Consider the following 10,821-nt stretch of genomic DNA (forward strand, 5'->3'; position numbering starts at 1 on the left):
CCATCCTTTCAAGTTTGTTTTAATTGCAGCAGCTTTTCCCATGCAACCCAGTCCCCTAACCCTCGGATGTTCTCACACCCAGTCCCCAAGCAGCTTTGACAATCACAGGTGATTTCTACCGAGAGAAGGAATTTATTTTTTGTATACCCATGGTGTGGATCCTTCAACATAGATCGTTACAGCAGTAAGGAAGAGTGACAACAGCGTACGGGTCCATCTGTGCTCTGTGAGGCAGAGCCAAAGACAGGAGTTCTAGAGCAGACGGTGCTGCAAGAGCTGGCGGTGAAGGCCATCAGCAGGGGCAGAGGCTGGGCAGTGTTTGCTTTCTAGAAGGGAGAATTACCTGTGAAGTAGTGGAGCTTCACGAGCAGAGGAACGCCAGCATCCACCGCCCTTCAAAGGTGAGCACAGAGCTGGGGAGATGCTTGGTCTCTGACATGCTGTGTGACTCTCCCGCGAGGGCACGCCCTGGGTTCTGGGGGGAAGCAGCCCCCCTCACCAGGCACCAAGCAGCTGGCGGGGCCACACCAGCACCGTGGTCCATGCAGAGGAGCGGGACAGCAAGAAGTGTGCCAGGAGCCCGGCCACCGCCAGCCCCAGCAGCAGCCAGAGCAGCAAGGCACTGGCGTACAGCGGCCCCAACCTGCGCGGGGAGAAAACACCATCAGACACCACCAGACCCCCCCGGGGCATGAAGTGTGCTGGTGAGGGCTTGGCGACCCTCACTCTCCTTTGAGACTGAGCCAGTGGTGTGGCCACGAGCGCAGGAGGGTGATGCAAATCTGCCGTCAGTCCCACCACAGGAAGGAAACCTGCCCCAGGGGCCACATCCTGCACCCAGCCTCCCTGGGTTGATTTGGGGTGCCCACAGCCCCGGCCAGGTACTTACCTTCCCTGTGCAGCCACGCTGTATCCCTGGAAGTACTTGAAGCGCTTGTAGAGGTACATCAGCCCACACGCCGCAGCCACACCTGCGGGGGGGAGGGGAGCAGAGTTGTGATGGGCCTGGGGTTCCCCAGACGCTGCCGTGCTCAGTCACCCATGCCCCCATGCCCCCCTGCAGATGGGGCACAGCCCCGAGAACCGAACGCAGAGGGACTCAGCGTTAGAATGCTGTGGGAGCTTAGGTGGGGTTTCTTCTTTCCCTTTTTGTGAGGGCTGACCTTCTCTGCCCCCCAGAAGCTGCCCTGGGACGTGGGTTTGCAGCAGTCCCTTCCCTGGTCCTTCCTTGCATCTTCCCCAGGGTGACAGCCAAATCCCCAAAACACGCTCGGGACAGGACGGACGGTGGGTGACTAATCGCTGGGGTTATGGTTTCTCCCGACAGCAGCGTGGGTCTCGCGTGGCAGCTCTGCTGCAGCTTGCTGCTGCCCTGGCACCGCACGCCAGCCCGACCCTGTCTAGGGGAAGCAGTGCTGGGGGACAGCCGGGCTCAGGTGAAGGTCAATGCCACCAACCCCCCCCTCTGGGCTGGAGACCAGCCCGGCTGCCACGCTACCAGCAGCTTCATGCACGCTGGAGCTGGGGTGCTCCTGGGTCTGTCCAGCCAAAGGGGAACTTCGCTTTCCCCGAGTAACAGCCCATGGGCACAGAGAGCACATGCCTGAGTCGCAGTGGGATTCAAACGGGTTTTTTCAGTTTGTGCATGTGGTTTGGGTTGGGGTTCCCTCCCTTACCTTGATGAAAGAAGATTCCAGCAACCCAGAGGAGCGACATGAAGATGGGGAAGTACTCTGAGCAATTTGCCCTGGGTAAGAACCAGAGATGAGAGTTAAAACCACATCCTCGTACATCGGAGAGCTGGTTAACCGAGGCCAGAGAAACGAGCTGGAAACACGCGTCGGAGCAAACTGAAAGGGCCGATAAGAGGTATTGCTGTGCTGTGGAGAAAGGGCCTTTTCTGCAACCGCGGGCACCCAATTATCTGTATTTTGGAGAAGAAAAGCACCCAAACACACAGTGTTCACCTCACACTCACGTGGACCTTGCAAAAATGAGCCACAGCCGAGACAGAGCTCTGTCTTTGCTGGACTCTCCGTCCTTGGCCCTGCGCACAGTGCCGTCACAGACACCTAGTACAGCTACGGCATTAACGCTGCATGGGCAGAGGTTCCTTATCGTTATTTAAGGAGCCTTCTCTTCCCCTTGAGTGGCCATGGCCCAAGTTTGGGTGTCACACAAAGCACGTGCTAAGAGCAAGCCTTCTCCCAGGTCGAACGCAGCAGAAGGCAATCACATCTGCAGCCAGGTTTTCTTCCTTTTTCTTTCAGTAACAAAAAGTACAGTTTTCTGCAAGAAAGGACAGGGTGAGCTGTGGTATTAAAGACAAGGGGGTTGTTTCTCCATTTCTCTTACATTTTACCATTCCCTAGGCAATTTAATCTTAAATTTGGCCAAAAATTTACCAAGCCTTAGGGAATGGGGCCAGATTGGGAGCTGGAAAAAGCCTGAAGAACCTTACGTTGCAAATGCAGTTTGAGCCTCAGTGAGGGGAGTCTGCCAGGTTTCCACGAGTGAGTAATAAATCAATACCTTTGTTCCCTTCTTTTTTTTTTTTTTTTTTAATATATCAAACCAAATTATCCATTTGTATGCTTTTCCACAGGGAAAAGAACAAAGAAGGGGGAAAAAAACCTACGAGGAAGAAATACCTTCTCAGAAGCGAGTGGCTGAGGCCACCTCCTCCACAGAGCATCGCGGCAGGCTCCCCGGCACCCCACAGCCCGCATCCCCGCTCTGGTAACACACAGCCCAGTATCGAAAAGCCACATCATCAGGTACCCAGCCAGCAAAGGCTGATGCCTCCCGTACAGGCCGGCCTTCCACTGCATCACAGAAGGACCAAGGTAGGTGGTTTTGTCACTTCACAAGCGGTTCCTGCATGCTGGCAAGGAAACGCAGCTGCTTTGTTCAGGATTTAGTGCCGTGCTCAGGCTACCCTTCAAACCAGCTCTGGCCAGCTCCTTTCAATTGCTTACGAAACAGGACGACTGAGATGAAAGATGGAATCTAGTGCTTGCTGGAAGCTGAAGGGATCTGTGAACCCTTGCAGTTTAGCTCCAGCATTGCTTTCTCCATAGGAACAGAGCAAAAAGAAACAGCCCTCAGCGTGGGCCTGCGAGTGCCAACTTTTGCAGTAGAATGGCTTAAATAAGGAAAAAAATTAAAACATCCTCATAGCTGGTTCTTCCAGCAAGGCCCTTTGCTTCAACAGCAAAAACTTACAAGCAAATATTAGGTTATTATAGCTTCAGCTACTCTCACAATTTAGAGCTAAAATTAATATTAAACGTCACTGTTATAATGCGTTAATGCTCAACACTTCTTCCACGCAGCCACTGACTTGTAATTCGGCTGCTTCTTGCAATACCAGGAGGGTTACTGGGGGGGGACAGAAATGCTCCAGCCATAGCCAGATGCTCCAAGTCAAAACTCAGACCTCTGCTTGCAAAGGGTTAAAAAAAATAAATAAATAGTAGCAGTAGCAGTAAGCGAAAAGGTGACTTGAGGGTGACTTCTGTCTTTCCTGGTAGGGACACCTGACCAAGTCATACATAGATGGAGTCACCCAAAAAAGTTAAAATCTTACTGAGCTCTGAAGATCCGCTCAAATTCAGGGTGACCTCTTGTCTCAGGAGGGGAGATCTTGTACTTCCGCCGGGCATAGATCACCTGCAGCACAAAATAGGCTAAAAAAAAAAACCAAAAACAAAAAACAAAAAACGAACAACACAGGAATGGTGACAGCCCAGCAGTGTTTTGTTTATTGTTTAGCCAAGCTTTATCTAGCTTGGAATCAAGCAAGTGGTTAGAGCCGATACTCTCTAGGTTCATAGTCCAGGGCTGTCACACACAACCTGGAATAAACATGCCATTTATTTCATGCTTGTTATTTAAATTCATTTGGTTATCCTGGCAGAGCTGAGGTGCTGGCTGGCGTTTTGCATAGCCTCATGCCCAGCGGCGGCAGCGGAGCCCTGGGCGCTGCTCCCAGCAGATCAAACACACCTCGGTCCTGCAGCAAGGCCAGCCACACATGCTAAGACCTTACTGAGTCTGCACCCAGACACACAATTACTCTTTTTTAATCTTGCACTGTGCTTTTAGAGTATTAGTACACCCTCAGCCAGTCTGGGGGGAATGGCGTGTAACTCTGCTACATCTAGCAAGCACAACGCTTTTATACAAGGATGGCCCCATATCAGAGAGCAGCATCCAAACTGTGAAGCCCTGGGATATCTATCATCAAGTCAATTAGAGATGCTTGTAATCATGGCAATAGAAGGGAATGGGGTTGGCTATTTCTTCCACTTCATTCCTGCAGGATAGCCCCAAGGCTCGAGCAGTTCAAGGCGCAGACAACTGCTACCAGCGGGTGCAAATCTGGGCAAAGGTACTAATTCGGTGTCTGTTTTTATCGCTCCTTCCTACATTTGTAAGGGATGTGGAAAATCACTTCAAAACGATGAAAACTTGTTAACATGAAGATTTGCCCTGTTTCACTATTTGATTAAAGTTCTTACTCCCACAGGTGATTGCTAATGTTTCAAGTGTTTATCTTTAGGTGCTCCACTACATTTCTCCCTTTATTGAAAATAAGAATTTTCATATAGGAGTAAACTAAATTATAAAAACAATTACTCTGGGGACTGCGGCAGCATGCTGCTAAGTGAGTCACCTGGATTAGCAAGGTCCTAACGTAGCAACATTTCCAGAGCATTGGACAGAGACACAAGGAGCCAAGCTGCAAGGACTGGATGTGGACTGCCTTATTCCAACAAAGACTATAAAAGCAGAACAGCAGGATAGAGAAGGGAAAGGAGGGACAGATGTTGCAAGATTAAAGACAAAACAGATCCATGCATGCCTGCAGAAAAGCATTAGAACATATGTAGAAGGGAATTAGAAATGTAAATAATCTGACACGATGTGACCTTGTGTATTACACAACATATTATTCATTTAAATACACATAGACATTAATTTCAGGAAACTTTTGTGTGTTCTAGTGTCTCCCCCAGCGTGCACAGTGACCCAGCCCTGAACAAGGGGTGCTGAGGAAGGGAGGTGGGGAGCTCCCCCCTCGGTTTGTTTGCAGCATGCTGATGATGGGGGCGGGGGCGGCCATCATCCTGCCCCCAGGTCCGGCAGAACACAGCACCTGCTCTGCGAACCCAGGCAGCCGGGGCGGCAGCAACGCACGACTGGCAATTCAGCAGCAGCTGCTAGAACGCTGGGAGCAAGCTGATGAAACCCACCCTGACCCATCCTGTTACCTCCTCTGTACATCAGATCAGCACCTCTCTCCTGCACAACCATTTTCACACTCCCAGGGTCTCATCCCAGCCACCTCTCAAGAAAGGGACTGAGCTTGTTACCGCATCATGCACAGCTCTGGCTCGTGGCATACGCCTGACTGTGCTGGGCAGCGGTGCTCATCCTGCTTCGTGCCATCTGCACCCTTCCTAGTGCAGCCTTCTCGCAACTGATGAGCACGGCAAGAATAATTTCAGGCCCAACCTATCAACTCTACACTTAATATTGCTTGTATACAGGGGGCAAATATCCAGACAAGTCCTGCAACAAATCCCTTATGCTTCAGGATGGATAATATGTAAAACAGCCACCCAAGAGGAGCCTTTCGGAGGACGGCTCGCTGCCCTCTGAGCCTGGTGTAAGGATGAATCATTAAGGATGAAGAATCACACTCCAAAAGCACTTCTCAGAATGAGGTGTTATAAAAAAACACACCGTACAACCCTTCTCAGCATGAACTTTTAGGGAAAAAAGTGCAATCTGCTCTGCAGAACCTTTCAAACTAGTCTGTGTGATTCATGTCTCCAGGTTAAATATCTGTGTGGATTCCCATGTGGCTCGTAGGGGCTGAGCTCTCTCCGCACTTTGCTCCTCGGTGGAGGTATCAGCCAGACCTGTATTCTCCATTTGACTCTGTCCACAAATTTGTCAAGCCATATTACAGCTGCTATCTGCCACATTTGAGTGAACCTGGCAAACAAGCTCTGTGGGGACTAACAGCCAGTAACATTGCATAAGCATTATTTCCTTTGAAGCCATAAAACAAAGGGGGTGGGGGAACCCAAAAACTGTGGTGGCATTGTTCTGCTCTCTGGTACAGCGTTCAACACCGGGCAGGGGCATGTAGCTACAGAGCACTAAGCTCAGAGCTTTGCTAATCTGAGCACAACTACATTAAAAAGAGGAAAGTTACTTGAAAGAACCATGGGCTCCCAGAAAATTAAGAAGAAGAAAATAAAAATCAACCAGCACTGTACTCAGCCATTAAATTACACCACCTACATCAGGATGCGATGGAAGAGCGTTTGTACATATAGCGCACGGCCATCTTTCAGTGCTCTGCCTTCTCGGAACGAGCCTCAGATCTGTAACTCGCCTACAAAATATCCTTTCAAAATATGCAAGAAAAAGCTACAGCACAGCTCCGAATCCAGGTGACATGAGCAAACATGTTTTGTACTAGTAGAGAGAAAGGAAACACATAATATTTTGCAATTGTTGCTTGGCTTCCCTTGCAGAGTAGTAACAGGAGGGTACTTTATCTGACCTAATGTAGATAAGAGGGTGCCAATGCTTGCTACTCATCTGCTGGATTCACACCTATGTATGGTTTGCATAGCACGCAAGAAAAAAGCCTAAGGCTGCAACCTTTAAAAAATACTTTTAAGTTCTCATAAAACAAATATATTTGAGACAAAACTGCTATCTAGGGATTTGCAACTGAGGGTTTTCCAATGCAAAGGGCTCAGCAACATTTCCATAACCCAATTTCACATTTTCTTTACGTTTTCTCTTTGCACATTAAACAAAAAAATCGTAAGACAAAAGTATCTTCCATTTGTAGTTGCAGATATTTCTCTGTAAATTTTTTGAAGGGGAACTACTGATAATTCAGAAGTCTTGAACTCTTATGCTTCAAGTAGCATATTTGTGTTTTAAATCATGCTTATATTGAGAGATTTATCATCTGATAGCTGAAATTACACCAGGCTGCTCAGAGAGTCACACCCATTCATAAGCAGAGGTGAAAGAGCTCTACGGTGAATTAATTCAGTAATAAATAAAAACATCCCTACAGACAAACCTTCCCTTAGACAAATTTGAAGATATTAATGACAGGGGGACTCTATCCCCACCCTAGGCAGGGGAAGTGCCCCCTGCTGCGACCCTCCTGAAGCCCAAGGGGAGAGGCCTTTGCCCAGAGGACCCACAATTAAACACAACAGGCAGACAGGCTGGCAACTCCACTGCTGCTGCTTAAATGGTCTAAACCAAACACATCTATTTAAATTATGAGAAGTCACCGAGTTTCTTTAAAGATGTCTGCGTCTATTTCTGACCAGAAAGGCTTGCATTAGTTCCCAAATGACTGTGTGTGGCCAGCTCATCTTGTCATCTGCTTAACTGTATGGACACATAACTACACTGGTCACAGAGGAGAAATACCTGCGTACATGATGCTCTTTTCTATATAGATACGATGCATGCCCATTCACTGAGCTCTTCATCAGCCTATTTATTAACCTGCCTTTACTCTGGCTACCTCCAGTCCCTCTGAGTTACAAATTACCTGCTAAAATTCAATCACAGAAAATATTTTCAAGACATTCTATTGCTGAAATTGTGTTAAGTTTTACTTTTAAACTTACATTTCATTTCCTTCTAGGATGCTGGCTTTGAGGCTTGCAGATCATTTTAGCCCCTATTACAAAATGAACATCAGGCATCTCAGGCATGACACTTCCACCAGGAATGGCCAAACATTTGCATCATTTTGCCAAGTTGGAAGACAGCAATTTCCATTCCACACAGACTCCAAAGCAGAACACAGCAACCAAGTTCCACAAAGCTTGATGTAATTAGCTTAACACTACCTAGCATTATATAAAGAACATTTACCTTGCTCCAGGACTCCCAAAACTGTGACAGTGGCCAGCAAGTCTATCTGATTTCTCATGTCGCTGACTGTGGACCAAAGCCCTAGCCAGGTAGATGAGCACAGCTGCTCTCCAAACCTCCCTCCCACCACTGCACACCCTACAGCTGAGCCTCATCACCCAGCACCAACACGTGTTTCCTCCACCGCCCATTAACTCTCTCCCCACCACACAACTTGCCAAAGCAGCCAGCCATCAGGAACCGTCTATTCCAGACAAGGGCCTTTTGCTGAACAACATAACAGCAAGGGGTTTGCACATGCAAACTGTAAAATCCTTGCATTATATTTACAGATTTTTTACCGTGACTGACTGATATATTGCTGGCAACTGAAAGATGATGGGATTTCTTCCAGCTCTTTTGTTGCTGGTTTTAACCAGCTCTAAAGCATCTGAATTATGTGTGAGGTTGTAAAAATTATTATCAAGAATTTACAAATTAACAACTTGACCTTCTGCTCTTATTCCAAGTAGTGAAGCTGACCACATGAAAGATTTCTAGACTTCAGTTGGAATAACTTAATTCTGGTTACTGGATTCTGAATTATTAAAAGAGCATTCAAATGCTTTATCCTATTAATACTGTAAGTTTACCAAATAAGAATATGGCTCTTCTCTAGTGCTCAGTCACTTTTTGTAGTTTTCTGATGTTTTTAGAACTCTGCGGTACAAACCTTTTCCTGGCTAACATACAAAATAGAAGTGCTCAGTTCCCAGTGGAAGGCAGCAGAGGATGCAGAAACACACAGACCCTCAGAAATGTTACATTGACATCAGAATTAGAATTTTAAAATGTAACATTTGAAAAACCAGCAATACTTCAGCCCTGAATAACTTTTTCCCCACTACACAAAAGCAAAACATGCATCATTTAACAAAAGTCAGCCTGTGTTTTAGAGCAACTTTGTATGGGTTGTATGTACTCCAACTTTTAAAAGCAAAAAGGAGGGGGGGGAAAGAAGTATCATTCATGATCAACTAAGGTTTTCCCTTAATTTTGGTGAAGAGAGGGGACAGGATATGGTTGAGCCATTGCATTTCTCTCTGTACAGTCACACCCACAAAACCTCAATACAGATCTGTGCACAGTACCAAACAAGAAGTGACCAGACCTACAGTTTCTCCTAAGTATGATGCAGCAAGCTTTTTCTGGTTTGGCTCTTCACTGCCCCAAAAACCCATTGTGACAAGCTTATGAAGTTGATGAAGTTAATTAATTCAAATATACACCTGTACACTTTGTCCAATAAAAACCATGCATAGAGCATAGCAAAGCCACTCCCTTTCTCTACAAAACAGTCATATGTGACTTTAGACCCTCCAAGCTGCTGCCAGACCCAGACTGAAATAGAAATAACACAATTAACCTTAACAGAATCTATTAGTGATCCAAGCTGTCATCTGGGGTGTCTAATATAGAAGTCAGAGAGGAAATATGACCAGGAGTCTACTTCTGCTTACACCGTTTCAAAAAACAACTCTGGCTTTAGAAAACACTGCTATTACAGATTTACACTAGCCTCAAGGAAAACACTAACATCAAGGGGAAAAAAGAATTTTTTTAAAAGGTAGTTTCCGAGCAATGGTTGGTCACAAGCTGCCACTGACTCCTTAAGATCTTTGGAAATACAGCCATGCATGTCACTTCAGTGGGGGACAGTTTGGGAAATTTCTGGTTTACTCAACATTAAATACAATGCAGCATTTTTAATGAGACAATAAAGCAAAAGTTAATAAAGTAATAACTTCACAGTTCCCCACAGGCTAGAGGCAGCTCATCCTGGTATTGTTACTTATTATTACATTTGGTTCTTTATAAGCTTAAGTTACTGGTCCCCTCCTCCCCCCAAACTTGCACAGTAAAGATATACTCAAAATAGGTAAGTCGGGACACACTTTGTGAGAAAATCTGAAGGCTCTGAGCTGGGGCCTTAAACACAATAGCTATATAAGACACCAACTTCGATGCTTGGAGAATGATCCTTCAATGTTTGAAGCAGATTTAAAATTCTTATTACGTAGGGGGATGCTTGAAATTACAGTAACATGCAAAACTAATACAGCCTTAGCAAGAAACGCATGTGTCACACTGCAAATTCTTTATCGCTATTGCTATATCTGTGGTTAGAGAGATTTGATCTTAGTTTAGAACTTCAGGTTAGTATCAGCAGTAAAAAGGCACACTTGACAAACAGGAACTACATAAATAACTGAATTCTTGGGTCTGCTGCAAGTGGCATGATTCACTAAGAGAACTGCTTTGAAATGTTCAATTCAGAGTAACTCGTCAAGTAACAACTTGTTAACAAGCACGCATTAACATCCAAACACACACCACTAAAGCCAGGCTCCTTCAGGCACCGATGAAGCCCAGATCCTTGCTTTACTTCTAACCAACATACAGGCAAGTGTCCATCTTAAGAGGTTCAACAATCCAGCAGGGTCTGAATGACCGATTTTGCCATGATTTTCCACAGCCTCTTCAACCCCCCGGCTCTACACAGTGGCTTAGGGACCTCGCCAGCTTTAAGCCAAAATGCTCACGCAACTTGCTGCCAGTATGTTGTTCCTTGTTCAGAAACTTAACTCATCCTTGCAGTACATGTTCCTCATTTCTCAGAGGAGGGGGGGGGGGGGGGGGGGGGCGTTGGGGGGCATTTGTGCACCATCTGCCTGCATCAAACACACACAATCTTTGTCATTTTACAAGTTGTAAGGAAACCACTTTGAACCTCTAAGGCCTGTTACTTTGAGGGAATCCGAGTATATTTCTGGAACTCTGCAATTCTGCACATGTGAAATCTTTGTACGTATTAACATCTTTTTCACTACTAACAACAACCTCTGC

General features: G+C 46.4%; 1 protein-coding gene across 2 annotated transcripts; it reads right to left on the reverse strand.

The window, feature by feature from the left end:
• Window positions 1-109: 109 nt before the first annotated feature.
• LOC130153719 (leukotriene C4 synthase-like) lies at window positions 110-10,558 on the reverse strand. 2 transcript variants are annotated; one of them, XM_056348978.1, is made up of 5 exons: window positions 7,936-9,344; window positions 3,590-3,689; window positions 1,677-1,747; window positions 890-971; window positions 110-643 (listed from the first exon to the last, which is right to left on the reverse strand). In XM_056348978.1, the coding sequence occupies exons 1-5, from the start codon at window positions 7,991-7,993 to the stop codon at window positions 496-498; spliced, it is 459 nt and encodes a 152-aa protein (XP_056204953.1). In that variant the 5' UTR covers window positions 7,994-9,344; the 3' UTR covers window positions 110-495. The 2 variants fall into 2 exon arrangements, with proteins under 2 accessions (XP_056204953.1, XP_056204952.1); XM_056348977.1 differs by lacking the exon at window positions 3,590-3,689 and having other exon boundaries at window positions 7,936-10,558.
• Window positions 10,559-10,821: the final 263 nt, after the last annotated feature.

Source organism: Falco biarmicus, chromosome 8 (genome assembly GCF_023638135.1).
Source record: "Falco biarmicus isolate bFalBia1 chromosome 8, bFalBia1.pri, whole genome shotgun sequence".
Lineage (NCBI taxonomy): Eukaryota > Metazoa > Chordata > Aves > Falconiformes > Falconidae > Falco > Falco biarmicus.

What these genes read in the sequence shown, in the direction of transcription:
- LOC130153719 (XM_056348977.1), bottom strand. Translation starts at nt 8,126, where the DNA reads ATGGGCGGTGGAGGAAACACGTGTTGGTGCTGGGTGATGAGGCTCAGC. An exon ending in TTTGGGAGTCCTGGAGCAAG is followed by an intron (nt 1,748 to 7,935) that starts GTAAATGTTCTT and finishes GTTCTTACCCAG; the next exon opens with GGCAAATTGCTCAGAGTACT. An exon ending in TGGAATCTTCTTTCATCAAG is followed by an intron (nt 972 to 1,676) that starts GTAAGGGAGGGA and finishes TCCCCCCCGCAG; the next exon opens with GTGTGGCTGCGGCGTGTGGG.